The 21,265-nt window shown below is 35.7% G+C and overlaps 2 protein-coding genes across 3 annotated transcripts; both read left to right on the forward strand.

Annotated features, from left to right (window-relative positions):
* Window positions 1-57: 57 nt before the first annotated feature.
* Window positions 58-3,890, forward strand: LOC139088217 (ABC transporter G family member 20-like). 2 transcript variants are annotated; one of them, XM_070637336.1, is made up of 6 exons: window positions 58-181; window positions 1,041-1,164; window positions 1,228-2,058; window positions 2,201-2,803; window positions 2,863-3,225; window positions 3,305-3,890. In XM_070637336.1, the coding sequence occupies exons 2-6, from the start codon at window positions 1,070-1,072 to the stop codon at window positions 3,552-3,554; spliced, it is 2,142 nt and encodes a 713-aa protein (XP_070493437.1). In that variant the 5' UTR covers window positions 58-181; window positions 1,041-1,069; the 3' UTR covers window positions 3,555-3,890. The 2 variants fall into 2 exon arrangements, with proteins under 2 accessions (XP_070493437.1, XP_070493446.1); XM_070637345.1 differs by lacking the exon at window positions 58-181 and having other exon boundaries at window positions 1,041-1,168.
* Window positions 3,891-4,695: 805 nt separating this feature from the next.
* Window positions 4,696-20,269, forward strand: LOC139088465 (uncharacterized). Its single transcript, XM_070637704.1, has 12 exons — window positions 4,696-4,829; window positions 5,784-5,905; window positions 5,974-6,813; window positions 7,528-8,121; window positions 8,938-9,300; window positions 9,353-9,568; window positions 11,479-13,065; window positions 14,933-15,034; window positions 15,611-16,435; window positions 18,291-18,887; window positions 19,443-19,805; window positions 19,985-20,269. Exons 2-12 carry the CDS (start codon window positions 5,811-5,813, stop codon window positions 20,193-20,195), a joined length of 5,793 nt encoding a protein of 1,930 aa, XP_070493805.1. The 5' UTR covers window positions 4,696-4,829; window positions 5,784-5,810; the 3' UTR covers window positions 20,196-20,269.
* Window positions 20,270-21,265: the final 996 nt, after the last annotated feature.

Raw genomic sequence — 21,265 nt, forward strand, 5'->3', positions numbered from 1 at the left:
AATAACTGTTTAAAATTAACAAATAAATAATTTTTATTAAAACAATACAGATGTTTTAATACAAATGTAAAATATATTCAAATATTTTCTTTGGATATGCCTCGTGTTTTTGTTAAGTTTTTGTTCTTCTATTCTCAGTTATAAAGTTATATGCAAGGCAGTCGCTTGAATAAAGTTTGACGTAAGTTTATTATTTTCGGTGTATTTTTTAAGTGATTGAGGTTGGTTAGAGATGAGTTTTTGTGAAAGGACATGTAGTATGCTGACGAATCAGAACAGACAAGGAGCATGCTTACAAACCAGACCCGAAAATGAGCATGTTCATGAGTATACTCACAAAATAGAGCGTTTTCAATAATTTTGATTGATTATAGTCATGAGACCACTCATTTAAGTGAGTTTTTCCATTAACTGTTAAAGTTTTGACATTTGGTTCCTAAAACTGCATTTTTTGATTAAAATGAACAAACATTTGTTCATCAGTATAACAATCTCAAATGCCAAGGTCAGAAACTATAGTAAAAATTGCGAATTTTAACGATAATGTCTGACGCATGTCTTAAACAACTTGTTTGATATTAATGATTGCAAATGGATATTTTATGCAGGCATTTGGACCACGTTACGTTATCTTTGAAGATCGTTGACTTTACGGCAGGAAAATTTTAATTTGATTCAACGCTCCGAGCGAGATAAAAGAAGAACGTTCCGTTATGGAGCTTTTAAGGCTCTACTAAACCGCTTTTAATAATACCAAATAGAAGTCGTCCACGTTTGGCAGCCATATAGATGCCAAATTAAGGAGCCTTCTTCATTTGTGCCTCTCGGACACACTAATATTTAGAGTATAACTAGCTTTTGAACATTTAGCAAAAAATGTCAATATATTTACATATTAATTGCTCCAAAATTCTTCATAGTATTCACTAGATTCTGGTCTAGCATAGCAAAACTCAACTTTATCAACATTTAATCTTTATTCCTACTCTAGCTCTAATATTCTAATTCTCAACTAATACTCTCAAATCTTAATATTCTAGAATCATTTCAGAACAATAAAAACTGCAGAATGCGATGTATTGAAGTAAGAGGTGCTAATAAAGTTTACGACGGAAAAAATCGTGTCTTAAATGGATTAAATTTGACAGTAAACAGTGGATCAATGTGAGTAAGCAAAAAATGAATAATAAATGAGTTAGATTAATCTCATGTCAAATTGCGATTTAGATACAGCCTCATTGGTTCATCAGGATGTGGAAAGACTACACTTTTAAGAAGTATTTTAGGAATACAGCATCTTGATGCAGGAACAATTAAAATTCTCGGACATGAAGTTTCACATGAAAATCCAATTAAATTTACTAATCTGATAGGTTACATGCCACAAGAGACAGCACTAGTACCAGAACTGACAATCAAAGAAACTTTGAATTATTTTGGAAATATTTATCAGATGAATCAGATCCTGTTAAATCAACGATTCAAAATGATTTGCAATTTATTGGAACTAACTGATGTCAACAAGCGTCTTGAACACCTTTCAGGTGGCGAAAAAAGACGAGTCTCATTTGCAGCTGCTTTAATACATGATCCAAAAATTGTCTTACTTGACGAACCAACAGTTGGACTTGACTCAATTCTACGTGAGAAAATATGGACTTTTTTGATTGAGGCAACAAGATCTTCAGACATGACAGTGATCATCACAACACATTATATAGCCGAAGCTGAAAAGTCAGATTGCTGTGGTTTAATGAGGGATGGAATATTGTTAGCCCAAGACAGTCCACAGAATATTTTTAGCAATCTTGAAGTCTCGAACCTAGAAGAAGCTTTTTATATGCTGTGCTTACCAAAAAATTTAAGTATCACTCAAAATACACAAGACAATGACCTTCAGTCACATTGCAGTTCTATAACAGTGAATGAGAAAAGACAAACGTCACCAAATGATGACAACAAATTGATCTCTTTTAAAAAGACTCGAAAAAGTTTTTGTTTCCAAACTTTAAAGGCGTTGTATGACAAAGAAATGCAAAGGATGCGACGGCAGCCTGGGTAATTATAGATTGAAGTCGGTTGGATAGTTCCAAAATATGTTACAGAATGACTTCATATCCATGACGTTTTCTGCATTGCGGAATATCTAACCGACTCCTTAATACATCCACAACATTATAAATTGATTCAATATTTTTAGGGAAATTTTTTTCATTTTTGTTCTTCCAATTCTTCAAGTGATATGCTTTGTATTCGCAATGGGACAAAATCCAAAAGGCTTGAAACTAGGAATTGTCAACTATGAAGTCACAGATCCTAACTTCTGTACAGAATATTTGAAATCAACAAACTATGAATTCAACAGCACATCCTGTTCCTTCGAACATCTTTCATGCTATTTCTTGAATGAGTTGCAAGACGAGTCGGCAATCAAGGTTTACTACAATGGTTTTCATGAAGCTTTTAGTGACGCAAAAGCTAGAAAAACATATGGATTAATAACAATAGCTTCAAACTTCACAGACGTGATGAGTGAGAGGAAGAATGACTGGCAATACATCACAGAATACACAAACTTTACTGATGCAAACTTGATTCAAATTTACCTGGACGAAGTTGACTTTACAATTTCACACTTTCTGCATATTCGGCTATTTAAAGCATTTGAAAGATTCAATAAGAAAGTGCTCCGGCAATGCGACTTGAATGATAAGCTTGAAGATATTCCAGTAGATATAAATACACTTTATAGAAAAATTGAAGATGACAACACGATCACTATGATGCCGTCACTATTTTCACAGTTGAGTATAGTTGAAGTTTGTCTTAAAAATCCTTAATTACTGATTTTCAAAATTGTAGAATTTTGCTGCTTTGTGGAATTCTTTTCTCCATCTCATCCATTGGTCAGTGTCGAATTGAAGGTATTTGGAATCGAACCATTCTAGCTGGAGTAACTACCTCAGAAATACTGACAGTCCAACTGTTCATACTGTTGATTTTTGATGTCTTCCAAGTTTTTGTCTATGACTTATCGTTTAAAGTTCTGTATGATATCAAAATATTGGGTGATGAGTTGGCTCTCGGAGTCATTTGCCTACTTTTGTGTGTGGTCGGAACCTGCATTGGACTGTTAATTTCAATTCACACGAATAATTTTGCTATTGTCAACAGTGCTGGAGTCGTTATATTTTTTACGTGCGGAGGCTTATGTGGTGGATTTTGGTATGTCTATGGCTGTCTATGACTGTCTTTAATATTTTAATTTCTAATTTAAAATGATCTACTCTTCTTAAAATTGCAGGCCAATCGAAGGACAACCTCAAGTATTAAGGTATTTAGCTGTTATTTTACCTACAACTCTACCAACTGCTGGCATCAGAAATATCGTAGCAAAAGGATTCACAATAACACATTACACTGTCTTTGGTGCGATATTATTGCTGATTGGATATATAATAGTTATTTTGACTGCTAGCATCCTGTCATTGAGAAGAAAAAATATTCATAGGATTAAATTAGTTTTTAGTAGAGTTCGAAGTCGACAGAGTTGAATTTTATATGGAGTTGAAATCGACTTTTCCATACAAAATTTGAGTCTACTTCGAGATCTGGTATTTAATTTTGACATACTTTTAAGGTTGTCAGGGTTCCTAAAACATATTCGGTTTTAAAGAATTTGAACACATTTCTCATGATACACTATTTTATTGGCAGGACTTAGGAGTCTGGACTCCAAAAGTCCAAAAACTCCGGACTCTATGGAGCTCCTTTTTTTGAAGTCCTGTCAACTCTGCACTATAAACATTACAATTTAGAGATTAATCAAATACTCGATTGAAATAAAAATAGGATCTAATCTTGGGGGGATCAGGATTGTTAAAAAAATATTTTGATTTGCTTACTTTGTTTGAGACAGCAAAAACAATGCCAACTCTGCACTATATGGTTTTTACATTTAGAGATTAGTTTATTACTTTATTGAAATAAAAATATGATGTAATCTTGGGGGGATCAGGATTGTTAAAAAAAATTAAATTGCTTTTGCTTACTTTGTTCCAGAGTTGCAAAACAGGTGACTGTGACAGGCAAAACCGTACAAATGTTTGATAATTTGTGTGGTTTTGTATGGTTTTCGCCTGTCACAGACACCTGTTTTGCAACTCTGCTTTGTTCAATCTTAGGCTGCGAATGAAAGATAATACTAAACCGCACTATCTTCTCCTTTCTATACACTTTATGTATCAATGGTCAAGGACTCAATTTAAAGATTATTCACTTGAGTATCGCTGCGTCGTCGTATTTACGGTAAGAAGTTTCCTTGACGACATCATGACGATGGATTTCGACCAATATTTACAGTCAAAAAAATTTAATTAAGGCAAACAATTTGAAGGTAAATGAAAGCAAGTTCAACTTTTATTTGAACACTTGTGTCAAAATAAATATAAAATTAACTTCAGTGCAGAATTCAATTCGATGAGAAAGCAGACACAACAGTTTAACTAACAATGTCTGATATGATGCATTGATCCAAAATCCGACCCAGACCGGCATGACAATATTTGTCTTTCAAATTTCACATTCTACTCCGTGCGGCTCGAGTAATTTAGTCGTAAAAATAATTCAAGTAGGAGGCGCTACACAAAATGAAAAGTTTAAGTTCAACTGAGTTTATACTACCGAAGATACTATACTTGCTTTAACGTAAACAAGTGGTCGGTTTATGCCCAGTTTTTTTTATTCATAAATAAAAATTTTAACTTCATCTTCTTCATTCTTAATTCAGTTAAGAATTGAATGTGAACCAGACAACATACTATTCTGAAGTAAGAATCTGAGACTAAGAATAAAATTTTACGCAGGCTAATTTAAATAAAGAATATTTAGAAGATGCGCTGGGATATTTTTTGTTGATTTTTGAAGAAATTATTGTAAAATTAAATTAAGTGAATGTGCAAAGATGTGTGACAGCTTAATAAATTCCCAGAAAGTTGAAAGATCATTTGTCATAAAAATAGTAAATCGTATAAACTAAGCTTTGCTTGCCATAATTGTCAACCTTTTCAATTTTTTGCCGTCAAAAAATTTTGGAATTGCCAAGAACCGTATGCAATGAGCAGATTCGATAGAGACTTACCACCTAGGTGTGTCGCGAAAAAAAGGAGCTAATAATTAATTTTAAAATAAGAATAATCACCTTACCGAATTCAATTTATCACTTAGTTCCGATGTTTATCCATATTATCATCCGAACAACACAAATCGGTTAATCGACCGAAAATTCAACACCAGAGTCACGCTGGGACATAAATCATGCACTTTGAGTCATGTCAGTCTTGTTCCGGAATTTGGATCGACTATCCGATTTGTGCTATTTTAGTATAGGCTACCGAGTTCAGCATAACTTTTCATATAAAGCTTTTAGAAAGAACTTATCTAAACTCAAAATGTCTAAAGCGCCTCCGATTTCGACGTCTGGCAGAACTCTAATGTGGACTCCAAAAAAGTAGAGTCAACGACTCTGACTTTGGACGTCCGGACTCCAAAGTCCTGCCATCTCTGCTTTCCGATTGCCATCACTAAGAAGACATTATAACAGACCCGAATATTATATGTTAATCAATCCGAAATCCGGTACCAGGCAAGCGTGACTCTGACATGGTGCTGGATTCTCGATTGACTAACCAATTTGTGCTATCCGGGAGAACTTTAATAAATATTAATAATATTTAGCATTTATATTTTTATTGCCAACCTTGACGACGGTTATTCAATTTTAGAATTAACAAAAGGAGTCACCTTATGAAATGAATAGTATCGTAGTAAGAAATGCAACAAAAAGTTATGACCATAAAAATGCTGTTTTAAATGGACTGGATTTAACTGTTCAAACTGGTTCCATGTATGTAAGAGTCCAAAATCTTCATTGATCATTAGAATAATTCTTAAGAATCTTTTTATTGCATGTAGATACGGTCTGATTGGTCCGTCAGGATGTGGAAAAACAACATTATTATCTTCAATACTTGGTATGATGCAGCTAGACGGTGGAACGATAAGAGTTCTTGATCAAGAAGTTTTGTACCCAAGGCCATCAAAATTTCCTCATCTAATTGGATTCATGCCACAAGAAACAGCACTAGTTCCAGAGCTTACAATCAAAGAAACTTTATATTTTTTTGGAAATATTTTTCAAATGGACCAAATTGTGTTAAAGCAGCGTCTGGTGATGATTTGTGAACTGTTGGAGCTGACTGACTTGAATAAGCAAGTTAGGCAGCTTTCTGGTGGTGGAAAAAGGCGAGTGTCGTTTGCTGCTGCCTTAATACATGACCCGAAAATTCTCATCCTCGACGAGCCAACAGTTGGACTTGACTCAATTCTTCGCGAAAAGATTTGGACATTCTTGATTGACTCAACAAAATCTTCAGACATGGCAGTCATCATCACAACGCATTATATTGCTGAAGCTGAAAGATCAAATCGCTGTGGATTAATGATGAATGGAGTTATATTAGCAGAAGATAGTCCAAAAAGTATATTAGCACAATTTGGTGTTCAAAATCTTGAAGAAGCTTTTCTGGCTTTATGCTTATCAAAAAAATCTAAAGTAACAGATTCTAAAAGTAATGAAGCTCATTCTACAAGTTCGGCGATCACTTTAGATTACTCAAAATCAGCACATTCAGATGTCTCAAGCAGCCAAATGGACAATAAAATTGTTAACTTTGACAAGCGAAAAACATTCTCAGGACAAACTTTTAATGCATTATTCAAGAAGGAATTGATAAGAATCCGTAGACAGCCAGGGTATGTATGATATCGCATTAAGTTGATGGTATGGAAATGTTCACGAACAATTAATGAACTGAGAAACTAAGAAGAAATAGAACATTCTTTTGATACACATCTGAATACTGACTTGCTGCGCAATTATGACACATTGATTTTTTGAAGCTTGTTTGGCTTAGAACTGGAATTTCCAAAAATAAAAGAATAATAAAGGCAGACTATTGTGGTATAGAATACTGTTTGGACTACACTAGTCTAACCTAATTTCAGGGGTATAGTCAGACATTTTAAAGGCCATCAGATCAAAAAACTCCAAAATATTGAAAATCATTGTCCAAAAAATTGAAGAATAGTCCCCAAAAAAGGAGGAATTTGACCACAAACCCTATCTCCTCCCTGGTCCCTGCTCCAAAAAATTGAAGATTAATCCTAAAAAAGGAGGATTTGGACCCAAAACCCTATCTCCTCCCTGAATAGTATTCTTTCCCTCCAATTGTGGCGAATAGAAAGAGCGACGTTACAAAAATAATTTTTGAAAAGAAATTTATTCCAAATTTTCATTAAAAATTTCTTTGACCTAAATCCCGTTCCTGGAAGATTTTCGGGACATCATACTGAATGCAACACTGCAAAACGCTGTATCCAAGACGTATTTTCCCCTGTTTATTGTTTATTTCCATCCAATCAACTTTATATCCATTATTGACCTTCAATTAACATCTTCTTTTACAGCGAAATATTCTTCACCATTTTACTTCCACTGATCAAAGGAATCTGCTTTATCTTTACAATGGGACGTAATCCAACAGGACTTACGATAGGAATTGTGAATAATGAAATACCAGACGTCAATTTTTGTTCAGAATATTTGGAATCAACAAACTACAAATTCATCAACGATTCATGCTACTTTGAGAATCTTTCGTGTTATTTTCTGAATGAGATTAAGGATGACACAGCAACAAAAATTGTCTACAACTCGTTTGATGAAGCGTATCAATCGGCGAAAGCTGCAAATGTTTATGGATTCTTGTCAATCGCATCAAATTTTACTGAAGCAATAAGCAAAAGGAAGTCAGATTGGCAGCCATTAGACGACGATGTCTTTCTTGATCAAATTGAAGTCTTTTTGGATCATGATAATCTGCAAATTGCTAGTTTTTTGAAGCTTAAACTATTAAAATCCTTTGAAAACTTCAACAGAAAATTGCTGCGGCAATGCGACTTAAATGAGCACTTGGAAGACAATCCAATATCAATTGAAACTTATTATGGTGATTTTGATAGTGATTATGTCAAGACAATGATGCCAGCTCTTTTTATACAGTTGAGTATTAATTCGCAGTCAAGGTTATCGATTTGCTTGATATTTATTATCATAAGCTGCAGATTGTAATCGTTAGAGCACTTATACCTTGTGACGAGGACGACAAGATGCAAAAGAAGGGTTCGGCAGTTGTATGGAAGTATGCGCATCCTGTTTGCAAGTATTGCATGCAAGTGCTGGGGGAACATGTAAATTCATGCAACCAGCATGCACATTAAATGCATTTGCATGCAAAACTTGCAAACAGTATGCACCTCCTTGCATACAATTGTTGAAATCTATGCAAAAGTATCTGGATGGCACCACGAGGGCTGTTTTCAACCCTTTATCAGGGCGAAAAAACCCTGAATCGTGTTGTAAAGGGCTGGTTTCTTAATCAACTTAGGATGTCATACTTGGGTAGGAGGTTGGGCTTGTGTAGGTTAACTAGATACTCTACTGCTGAAGTTGGCGCAGAGCATCTTGATATCCGAGGGCAGGGTCTCACTAGGTACAATACTTAGACATCCAAGATCTGTGGATAAGGGCAAAGTATCTAGATACCTTAGGGCAGAAGATGGAGTAGGACAGAAGATGGAGTAGGGCAGAAGATAGAGTAGGGCTGAAGATGGAGTAGGGCATAATAGATTAAAGGAGTACAGAGTCCTGTCTATCCCGATAGAGAAGGGTTTTCCATATAAGTTAAGCAACGAGCCCTTGAATTATGATTCAAAATAATTGAGCAAATCGAAGACATCAACTCAAAGATTATGTCATGAATCATTCAAATGACAACCCTAGTCACTATTCACATAACAAATCCTGTTTCATTTCAGAACAATTATTCTTAGTGGAATTCTATTCTCTCTATCATCCATCGCACAAAATCGAACCGGTGGTGTCTGGAATCGTACAATATTAGCAGGCGTTACAGTTTCAGAGATTCTGTCTGTACAATTCGCACTTTTGTTTCTTTCGGACTTAGTTCAGCTTATTGTTCTTAAAATTATTGTGTCAACATTATTTGATCATGAACCAATTGGAAGTCAATGGCTTCTTGGATTTTTTTGTCTTATGGTGTACATGACCGGAAGCAGCATTGGAATATTCATATCAATTCTTACAAATAATTTGCTTGTTCTAAATAGTGCTGGATTGGTCATATTCTTCTTTGGAGGATGTTTATGTGGTGGAATGTGGTAAGTTTTTGAACATCATAAAGTGACATTTTACTAATTTTAATCCTTACAGGCCTATAGCCGGACAACCTGAGTTTCTACAATATTTTTCATCTATAATACCAACTACTTTGCCATCAGTAACATTTAAAAATATTGTTTCCAAGGGATTTGGAATGTCTCATTATACAATTTATGGAGGATTTGCTGTATTATCGGGATACATAGGCCTAATGCTGATTCTTTCATTTTGGTCATTAAAAAAGACAAAATATACAGAACAACATTGAATGTAATATTCTATTGTAAGATAAATTGGTGGAAACTAGTGTACGACTAAAACACCATGAACCGTGTGTCGCGTACGGTTTCGGTCAAGGCTTACCACTAATGGTTGTCCACCACTGATGTATTATGTCAAACATTTAGAAAAGATTTTCTTAGACAATTATGAGAGGAATTGTTGATTTGAATTTTCAAATTGTTATGCCTGTAAATTGTAAATGATTATTATGTATATATCTTCCTTAACAAAAAATTTAGTCGAAATTACTAACACAATAGCTTCATTAAATAAATAAACAATATATTTTAAATTGGACTTAATTTACTTACTTTAAGCCATAAAATTTTAATCAGTGGCTTAAATTATAGTGGCGTTCGTCTTTCATGTCAATGATTCTAGGTTCAATCCAAGGTCAAGTATAATTTTCCCGAAACTCTTTTTTCCATTTCACAGTTCTAGTTACAAAGCTCGATTCGAGTGTTAAGTGCAGTGAAGAGAGCTTTCGCACATAATGTGTCTCCGCTGCATATACAAAGCTAAGAAACTGGTAGGATATAAGGAAGGAAGCATCTAAAGAAAATATAAGCTTAATCTTAAGTAAAACAGCATTATGTTTTTTATAAAAGCATTACATAATTATGGGTAACTTAAGAAGCTGACTTTTATGAAATAAAGGAAAAAGTTTATCCCAAAAATGGTAGTAAATAAGGGAAAATATAGGACAAGATGGGGGATTGGGGAAGCCGAAGTCTGACTCCGAAGCTGACCAAATGTCAAGTGTGTACCTTCTCGTGGTATCCCCTGTTACCACCAATCACACCGCTGGCGACCGAAGCTGTGCCGGGATATGTACTCTAAAGAGTAGATTAAAATTCTACTCAAATCCTCGCTTGTAGGGTGGCAGCCCCACAAACAAGCTAGGGATAGCAGGCTTACAACTTGCTATCTCCGAATCAAACCTGTACAAAGAAAGCTACAAAAGGATATTAGGACTGGATCAACAATGACAACCCAATGCAAACGAACCCGGACAATGATTGGTCAATGGAACATAAGGACACTCTTTCAAAAAGGCATGCTGGCACAGGTGAATAAACAATTCAGCAGATATGGACTTAGTGTGCTGGGACTGAGTGAAGTGAGATGGACTGGTGCTGGTCAATTAACATCACCCTGCGGTACCCTGTTGCTGTATTCTGGTAAAGAAACCGAACACAGCGGAGGTGTTGGCATTCTCCTAAGCAAGACAATTCGAGACTCACTGCTGGAATGGGAGCCAATATCACATAGGATAATTAGAGCCAGAATACAAACGAAGTATAAGAAGCTGACGATTCTTCAGTGCTATGCTCCTACTGAAGACAAGGACTTGACGGTCAAAGAAGCTTTTACAGCCAATTAGATCAGGCACTGGCGAAGGTTCCCAAACAGGATATAGTGGTGCTAATGGGAGATTTCAATGCCAAAGTTGGTGATTCGAATGAGGATGTGGAGCATGTTATGGGCAAGCATGGCTTAGGTGTGAGAAATGAAAACGGTGAATTACTCGTGGAACTGTGCGGTAGTCATAATTTGATGATCGGAGGCACCTTATTTCCCCATAAAGAATGTCATAAAGTCACTTGGAAATCGCCGAATCGCAGAGACCAAAATCAAATAGATCACATATGCATCAGTCGTAAATGGAGCAAAGCACTAATGGATGTCCGCAACAAACGTGGAGCCGATGTAGGTTCAGATCACCATCTAATAATCGGAAAACTTCGGTTCTATTTCAAGCGATTAAAGAAGAGCGCTAATACAAGAAGAAAGTTTTGCCTCACAAAACTGAAGTCTGCTGAAGTCAGATCCAGGTTTGTCTCCAAAGTTAAGGAAAGTACCTCGAATTGCAACAACATCTCTATTGATGAAAGGTGGAGACAGATTAAGGAAGGTATTGTGAACACCTGCAATACTGAACTAGGGATAAAGAAAGATAAACGTGAGGACTATATCCGAGAGAGTACTTGGAACGCTATTGACCAAAGGAAAGAAGTGAATGTGAAACTCCTGAACTGTAACGAGTCGAGAGCTGAGGAACTAAGCAAGCAGTATGCATTGCTGAATAAGAGAGTCAAGAGGGAAGTAAGGAATGATTGGAGACGACATCTTAATGGATTAGCAGAGAAAGCACAAACTGCTTCTGACTGTGGCAATATGAAGGACCTCTATAACACAATCAAAGAGCTTAGTGACCGGTCAGGCCGAAAGCAAGTCCCAATCAAATCTAAAGAGGGTAGAATCTTAGTCACCGTTGATGAGCAAGCGGCTAGGTGGAAGGAACATTTCGAGGAAGTCTTGAATGTCCAGCGTAATGGTATCTGCATAGAAGCGGTGGAGAATCCACCAGCTTTGCCAATCGACACGCGTCCACCTACAAAGAAGGAAATCATTGAGGCGGTAAAAAGGCTTAAAAGTGGCAAAGCAGCGGGAATGGATGAAATACCGGCAGAGGTCCTCAAAGCTGATGCTAATGTCACCGCTAATTTTCTCAAGCCACTTTTTGATGAGATTTGGTCCCTTGAGAAATATCCCGAGGAATGGAAGGAGGGATTGATTGTTAAGCTTCCCAAGAAGGGCGATTTGAGTAGCTGCAGTAACTGGAGAGGAATTACCCTCTTATCAGTCATAAGCAAGGTGTTTATGTCGGTAATTCTACAGAGGTTGATGGACCCAATCGAGACAAGATTGAGGAAGGAGCAAGCAGGCTTTCGACCGTATAGATCGTGCATTGATCAAATCAGTACGCTGAGGATTATCGTTGAACAATCAATCGAGTGGCAATCAGCACTTTATCTCGTCTTTATTGATTACGAGAAAGCCTTCGACTCAATAGATCGGGAGTGTATCTGGACAGAATTACGTAATTTAGGTGTTCCCGAGAAGCTTATAAGGCTTATACGTGAAGCGTACGATGGATTTAGATGTAGAGTGCTACATGAGAGTGTGCAATCGGAATCTTTTGTGTCATTAACAGGAGTCAGGCAAGGTGACTTGTTATCACCATTACTTTTCCTAGTAATTATGGATAAAGTAATGCGGTCTGTGACGAGAGGCAAGCCTAGAGGGATTGTTTGGTCTTTAAATGATCGTCTTGAGGATCTTGATTACGCAGACGACGCGTGCTTGTTGACACACACACATCAAGACATGCAGGGAAAGCTCAGAGACTTGGAATTTGAATCCGCTAAAGTGGGCTTGGTCATCAATGTTAAAAAGACAGAAGAGATTCGAATCAACGCCAAAAACAATGCACCACTGTATATTGGCGAACAAACCATCAAAAGAGTTCAGCACTTTACGTACCTAGGCAGTAACGTATCAGCAGATGGCGGTACAAGGAAGGACGTTGAGCAAAGAATCCAGAAAGCACGAGGAGCATTTTCGAAGCTCTCAAATATCTGGAGATCCACCAGCATCAGCAAAGCCTTGAAGATGAAAATCTTCAATGCTTGTGTCAAGTCAGTACTGCTATATGGTTGTGAAACCTGGCTCACAACTACAGAGATACAGCAAAAGCTTCGAGTTTTTGTTAATAGCTGCTACAGGCGGATTCTCCGCATCTGGTGGACTGGGAATCCAACCGAATGGCCATCGAATCAAGCTTTATTAAGAAGAGCAGGCCAAGAAGACATCAATCGAGAAGTACAATTACGTAAATATGGCTGGATAGGTCACACACTTCGAAAACGTAATAGTGTTGTAGCTGGGGGTGAGACACAAGCTTGCTATACTGCCCTTGGTTGGAATCCACAAGGGAAAAGGCGTCCAGGTGCTCCAAGAGCAACATGGCGTAGGACGGTAATGAAAGAATGCCAGTTAGATGTCAAAACTGAGAATTTGTACAAGCTTTGTGATACAGCCAGCAACAGAGTCAGATGGAAGGCCTTTTGTAGCAACCTAGGCTCCAAGTCGGAGCATGGTTCCAGTAAGTAAGTAAAGTAATAGGACAAGATCATACATACAAGGTAGTATTAAACAACAATCAGAACTCGAAGTCGATATGGTTGAAGTCGACTCGAGTCGACTCAAATGTAGTCGATTTCGAGTCGACTCGGTTTTTTTTGAGTCGACTTCGAGCTCTGGTATCAATACTGATTTATTTAAGAAAAAAGGGGAAACATATGACAGGCAATGATTGTATAAGACAGCATAAAGCAAAAACGGTGTTGAAAACACGACTAGAGTAGCAGAGATATCACGAATTTAAACATTTACTAAGTAGAATCCAAAGCTAAACTGCCACTAATTTCAAACAGTAGTATGACTAAAATACTGAATATCCATTCATACATTTTTTTGTGCTTCTCAAACTTTAATAGCGACTGTCAATCTTTATCAACTCTTCATTATAATTTTTAATTATCTCACATCATCAGTTTGAATAAATTAAATTGAATCTTGGCTTTATTTCGCATCTTCAAACTTTAAACTTGGAAAACTTTTTATGCTCAATTATCAAACCTCATCAATGTTAAGTTTGAGAAACACTGAGCAATAGCCACTGAAGAACACATTGTTTTTAAATTTTGAAAAAACAAAAAAAAACTGAACAAATACAAAACAAAAACATTTTTTTTGTAGCTTTATTCAAGTTCATTAACAACAATAGACTTAGTTAGCTTCTCATCTAAAATTTTTAAATACATATGTAAATTTATGACGATACATGGGTAACAGCGTTGTAGTCAGAAATTTTAAAGAAGCTCCAAATTTCTATGTAATGGTTCCACGAATGGGACCGTTCACTTACTACTTGACGTCTCCAGGGGTAAGGGTAGGGGATGTTGAGTTTGGTTAAGGAGATGTGAGAGGGTCACAAAGAGGAAAGGGGGACACAAATGGGGGAGAGGGTCATAAAGAATGAAGGGGACACAAAGGGAGCAGGGGGTCATGAAGAGGGAAGGGGGAACAATGGATAAAGGGTCACATTGTGGGATGCATCACAAAGAGGAATTGGGAGCACAAAGGAGGGAGGGAATCATAAAGAAGAAAGGGATTCACAATGGGTGAAATGGGGTCACAAAAGGGTGATGGGGTCATGAACTCAATTTTTTTTGCTTGAAAAACTCCCAACAAGTTGTTTGCCCCTCGAGAGGCATTGAAATCTTTTGTCTAGACAGCAAACCTTACCAAGCTTTTACATACAATTCACTTAAAAAAAATGCGCTTTAAACCCCAAATTTTCTACTTCCATATATGTTTAAGAAATTTTCAATGTAATCCAGCCAGCTAATGCGTTGAACAAAGTGTATTAATATGATAGAATTTTATAAACAAGTTTAACGCTTAAGCATTAAAAATGTGTTAAACTGAAAACATCGTCAGTATCAAAATGAACAGCGTTGAAGTAAGAGGTGCAATTAAATGTTATGGAAAGAAAACTTTTGTTTTAAATAATTTAAATTTAACAGTTCAATCTGGATTAATGTGAGTTGTGTAAGGAATCATTCTAAAAAAATGTGAAATTATTGTGAATGGGGTTCGTTCAGTTGTTATGGTCGGATTTAAGAGCGATATTTATGATTTTGTGATTGATTAAGCCAGTGTTGTCCAAACAGTGTGCCGCAGCATACCTTGGTGGTAAGCCACAATTGAAGCCACACTCGTTATACGATTGATGGTATTTCCAAAAAGTCGGCAAACAGGTTGTCCACTACTGGCTTACCTACTTACTTAATTCAATGGTCGTGTGTGATCCATGGTCTACCTCAGTCGACGCCTGAAGCTGGCTCAATCACAGGCTACCGCTTGCCAATTATCAATTACTACTGGCTCAAACAAAACAAAATGGGTTGACCGGGTTGGGATTGGTCTGAATATTCAATTTTCGCGTACCCTAATAAGTGAACGAGCCCCTTAATTAGTGCCATTCTTACTATACGCGATTCTTCTTTATTCAAAACAAAAACCGACATTCCACATTGGCATTGTCTTTGTGATTACATAATCTTATTCTTCTAGCCAATTAGCTACACACTAATTGTTTTATATTCATTAATATAGATACAGTTTGATTGGTCCATCAGGATGTGGAAAGACAACACTCTTAAAATGTATCTTAGGAATGAAGCAACTCGATAGTGGAACGATAAATGTTCTTGGACAGGAAGTATCATGTGAAAAACCATCAAAATTTGCTCATCTGATTGGATACATGCCACAAGAGACAGCACTGGTGCCAGAACTGACAATCAAGGAAACTTTAAATTATTTTGGAAATATTCATCGAATGGACCAGGATTCATTGGGTCGGCGATTTGCAATTATTTGTACCTTATTGGAATTAAGGGATGTCAACAGGCGAGTTGAGTACCTTTCAGGTGGCGAAAAAAGACGAGTCTCATTTGCAGCTGCCTTAATACATGATCCAAAAATTGTCGTACTTGACGAACCAACAGTTGGACTTGACTCAATTCTACGTGAGAAAATATGGGCATTTTTGATAGACTCAACAAGATCTTCAGACATGACAGTCATCATCACAACACATTATATAGCCGAAGCTGAAAAGTCAAATTGCTGTGGATTTATGAAAAATGGAAAATTATTGATGGAAAACAGCCCCGAGAACATTTTCCATAATCTTGGTGTGTCCAATTTGGAGAATGCCTTTTATGAGCTGTGTTGTTCCGAAAAATTAGCACTAAAAAGACAATTTCCTGAAAATAATCTAAAAAATTCAATCGAATCATCGATTGGATCAACAGTTATAAAAAGTCAGCCATTAATTGATGATAAAATTCACGTTGAGGACGAAAAGAATTTTAATGCACAAACAATCAAAGCATTACTTGTGAAAGAATTTTTGAGAGTACGACGACAGCCCGCGTAAGTTTTATTTTATTATTTTATTTAATATTTAAGTAATATTCCGGTCGTTGGACTTAAGCTGATCGGCTAAAATATATGGGAAATAATCTCCAAAAACTGTTGAAATTTATGCTTATTTTATGGTATTTTATGTTCAGGAATTGTAATAACTCAAACGGTTTTTTTAAGTGCATTCGATTTTTGAGTGCCAAAAATTGCTTTTATCTTATTTTTGGGGAAAAAACGGCTTTTTGCGTTGTCTGAAAGGAACTGAATGAAAAATCAATTTTTTGCTTTTATTTATCGATGAAGCATCAAGAATGGATTTTATAAAAGTTTAGACAAAAAACGTAGAAATGAATTTTTAATGTTTCTTGCCAGACAGAATAAATTCTTCAATTTCCTGTATTTTCTTGCAAAAAAAGCTCGAAATCTACATAAATTGAGATCTTTAGAATTTTTGATCCTCAACAAGATATAAAGATACATAGATCACGTGAATAGCACAAATCGATCAATTGATACAGCTAAAGTACGTAGGTATTTTTGGACATGCCGATTCTCGGCAAGGAAGCCTTGACGAAATTCGGGATTGGGTTGACGAAACTTGACGATATTAAGACTAAATTATAGACATATTTTTATTTCGATTTGCGATATAATGCCGACATACTTCAGCCCAATTTCAGCCACACTAAACGTCGACACCAGAACGACGTGAATCATCCATGGTTCAAGATTCGGTTTGAATTTGTCACTATACCTGAGTCACGCAAGCCTGTTGCCGGGTTTTGTCTTGTGTTATTCGGGCACTACATAGTACACTCGAGCATGTTTTTAGTCTAGACTTATCTCTTTGGCTAAAACTCTTCAGTTTGCCATGATTTTTCGAGACATGTTTAATTTAGTTTACCGAAGATAATCTTATTCATTATGATAAAAATCAATTAAAAATCCATTTTAAAAACAGAGAAGCTAGGCAGTTGATAGAATTATGTTTTGTTAATGAATGAAAATGATACTGAAGAGATTACAGATTATTAAATTGGTTAATATTGATAGGGACCGTTCATTAATTACGTAACGTACTCTTTAGAAGGCGTTTTTTGCGTTAGGTAATAAGCAAATGTACCTAAATCAGGGGCGTAGCCAGAAAATTTTATTAGGACCCAACCGTTTTTACTTATTTCAAATTTTCGGAGGGGCGAGGCGTGCCTCCAATGGCCTCTTCCTGACCTATATCGAATAAATTTTTATCTGATGAGAAATAGAGAAATAATCAGAGCTCGAAATCGACTCGACATTTGTATGTTGACCTTTCGATACAAAATCCGATTTAAACTCGGGCTTTGGAAATAATAAAATATTGCAATATTAAAACTTAAATTTTAACGGATTTCTCGAAAGAACAAAACTGTTCACTTATTACGTTCAGGAAGGGTAAATGTGATTCTAACATTAGAAATTAAGAAAATTATAGTGTTTTTGAAAAAAGTAACCCAAACAGACAAAGAGAGAGCTTGCTCACTTTAAGTATACTAGATGAGCATGCTCGTGAGCGTCTTACACAACTCTGTTTTTTAGAGCACGCTCATTGCATGCCAATGTAAGTGAACGATCCCCAAAAATTCAAAGCTTCCAACATCTCTTAAAAGATTGGGTTGCGTCACTACTCTGACTTAATAAAATTCATAGAAGACTTTATAACACAATAAAAAAATAGAATAAAAACCTTGAAAAAAAATTCTGCAGAAAGATTCATTATAAAATCCATTTGCGTAGCTACTAAAACAAAGCTTTATAGATTTTTATGCCTTTTTTTAAGTTATTTACGTAAATTTATTAGAGTTTATTTGCTTTATTTATTCATTAGAGAAATCATCTTAACGCTATTAGTTCCAGTATTACAAGTATTTATCTACGCCTTATCAATAGGCAAAAATCCAATCGGACTGCACATTGGCATTGTCAATAATGAAATCATGGACATAAATTTCTGCTCAGAATACTTAAAATCAGTAAATTATCAATTCAATAGCAGTTCCTGTTCCTTTGAATATCTTTCATGTCATTTTCTGAATGAGATTACGGATGACACCGTTATCAAAGTTAATTACCATACTTATGACGAAGCATTTAGAGATGCAAAAGCTGGAAAGATTCAAGGTGTTATAACAATTGCATCAAATTTTACGGAAACGATGACCGAGAGGAAAATTGATTGGGAAGCTTTTGGTGGAAATCAAACAGATTTAGATCAAATTGTAGTTAATTTAGACCATGGAAATTTGATAATTTTGAAATTTCTACAATATAGATTAAGTAAAAGTTTTGAGGCATTCAACAAGAAGTTGCTGCATTTATGTGGATTAAATGAAAATTTAGAAAATTCTCCAATTAATATTGATGGCTTTTATGGAACCTTGAATGATGATTTCACCATAACATTAGTACCTGGATTATTTGCACAGTTGAGTATAATTTTGAATTATTAGGATGTTTTGTAATGGCTGCTGACTCTTTGGACCAGATCAATTTTGATTTTTGGCCTTCTATAGATTTCACAAAAAGTTAGTTCTATCCCTGTCTAACCTTTATGAAATTCTATCTCAGCTTCTTTCAATGAGTTCTTGGAAACGGAGTAAGCACGATTCGGATTTCATCCAGATATTGCCACCCATCTACCCTTTCAATTGGCCTTATCCACAAGTTGCCGTCTTTCGGTTCGTGCTTTCCGCGGATGACTCCTACATAGGTTTCGCCGTTATCGGCAAACCTTTTAAAAATAATGAATTTTGCTCCTAGATCTTGTAAGGCAGTACATTAGGTAGACGGCAATATACGGAACAGACCATCGATGGAAGCCGTTATTCGACGGGCTTCTGCCATTACATTTATTTATTGCTGATTTCCCAAAACTCAGTTTCAAACCCCTTAAATCTCACTTTGATCTATTTAAGCACCGTTACTAAATATCCAAATCCTCAATATAGCTTTGATAATTAATCATAATTTCAAATTCCAGAGTGATGATGTTAAGTGGAACCCTATTTTCAATATCAGCGATTGCACAGTGTCGAATTGAAGGCATCTGGAATCGAACACTTCTATCTGGAGTCAAATCATCCGAAATAGTATTAGCACACATCATAACATTCGTAATTTCCGATGTTCTTCAAGTTATCATCCTCAAAATTGCATCAGTAGTTTTATTTAACTATGAAATCCTTGGAAGTCAATGGACACTAGGCTCACTGTGTTTGGTTATGTGTCTAGTTGGAAGTAGCATTGGACTCTTTATATCCATTTTGACGAACAATTTGATAGTTGTTAATAGTGCTGGAATGATGCTGTTTTTTGCTTGCGGAAGTCAATGTGGTGTATTTTGGTGAGTTTTAATGATTTTATGTTATGTATAGCCATGAGACGGCAATTAAATGACCAAACCAGATGTCCGGTGATTGCGTCGTATTGAATTGATGCCATGTCCATGCTGAATCTGGCATGAGAAATCAAAAATTTTGTTCTTAATTGACAATTTTAACTAATTTTTATCTAAATTTCCAGGCCAATGGAAGCACAGCCAAAAATCTTGCAGTACTTTGGTTACTGTCTGCCAATAGCAATTCCTGCCATATCAATAAGAAATATCATTGCAAAAGGTTTTGATATAACTCATTATACAGTTTATGGAGGATTCATTACATGCTTTATCTGGATATTTGTGATGCTGACTCTATGCTTTATGATGATTAGAAGGAAGAGATACTCAGACTAACTGCTTTTTTATACGTGATTCCTTACTTTATATTATTGATCGATAGTTTTATGAGAAATTAAAATTTATTCAGATATGTCATATAAAAGACTTTATGGATGTAATAAAATTGATGAAATAAGCAAAATATTTCGGCAATCAAGTGCCATTGGAGATTTTTAATTATTCAAACAGGTTTTTCATCTTCTAATAAATATTTTACACACGCTGATGTTTGTACTATTTTATACGTATCGATACGCACGTCTGATAATCCCTGATTCTCACATTAGGAGCGTTGATGGTAAGTTTTCAATTCCGGGATTGAAATTGACTAAATTTCGGGATTGATTCTGGAATTACATGCAATTAACATGTTCTGAACGGAAATCGAACCCCGTATCGAACAATTGATTTCTCTGGATTTCAATTGCAGTTTATGTAATGAATTCTGTTATCAACATCCTTGCCTTGTGGGCTTTGGGTAGAAATATCATGAAAGTACAGAATTTTAAATTAATTATCTGATTTGAATATTTGATTTTCCTCAAAAGATTACAATAATTTATGACTATGAGTCATAGTCTATGACTATAGTCACATTGCTAATCAAATGTTTTGGTTTCTGCGTGAGATCTGTCGTATCTTTCATTCGTAAAACTATTTTTAACTTAATTAGCCTTGTAACTCATTTAATACGCAGCTACGAATGTCATCATCTTTAAAACAAATTGATTTTCTGTTGTTTCCGAAAAATTTGGAGGTCGATCAACTCTTTTAGAAAGAAAAGACAAACAAAATAATTGTCTCATGCGACTAGAGGTGAGTCGAAATGGTTCGGTGACGGAATGGTTTAGTACTTTGGTACATAATTATTGCAACAGCGCAAAGGCAATTTTTTTCAGCGATCAAAGGCAATGCCTTTAATTTTTCAAAAAATTGAAGACAAAAATAAAAATGGCATGGAAAATTTTTCACATGTCCTTTTTCGAATTATATGTAGTGACTTTGCCTTGAAATGCGGCTCACAGCCATTCAAAATCTTTGAAGGCTACAGGTCAGCATGGAAAATCTCATGGAATTAAGAAGTG

The sequence above is a fragment of the Chironomus tepperi genome, unplaced genomic scaffold (genome assembly GCF_022539635.2).
Source record: "Chironomus tepperi strain 1889 unplaced genomic scaffold, CSIRO-AGI_Ctep_v1 contig_12, whole genome shotgun sequence".
In the NCBI taxonomy this organism is placed as follows: Eukaryota; Metazoa; Arthropoda; class Insecta; order Diptera; family Chironomidae; genus Chironomus; species Chironomus tepperi.

Coding starts and splice junctions, on each gene's coding strand:
- LOC139088217 (XM_070637336.1), top strand. CDS start 1,070: ATGCGATGTATTGAAGTAAGAGGTGCTAATAAAGTTTACGACGGAAAA. Junction 2,059..2,200: donor AGGATGCGACGGCAGCCTGG/GTAATTATAGAT, acceptor CAATATTTTTAG/GGAAATTTTTTTCATTTTTG. Junction 3,226..3,304: donor GGCTTATGTGGTGGATTTTG/GTATGTCTATGG, acceptor TTAAAATTGCAG/GCCAATCGAAGGACAACCTC.
- LOC139088465 (XM_070637704.1), top strand. CDS start 5,811: ATGAATAGTATCGTAGTAAGAAATGCAACAAAAAGTTATGACCATAAA. Junction 9,301..9,352: donor TGTTTATGTGGTGGAATGTG/GTAAGTTTTTGA, acceptor TAATCCTTACAG/GCCTATAGCCGGACAACCTG. Junction 9,569..11,478: donor AAATATACAGAACAACATTG/AATGTAATATTC, acceptor TATTGATGAAAG/GTGGAGACAGATTAAGGAAG.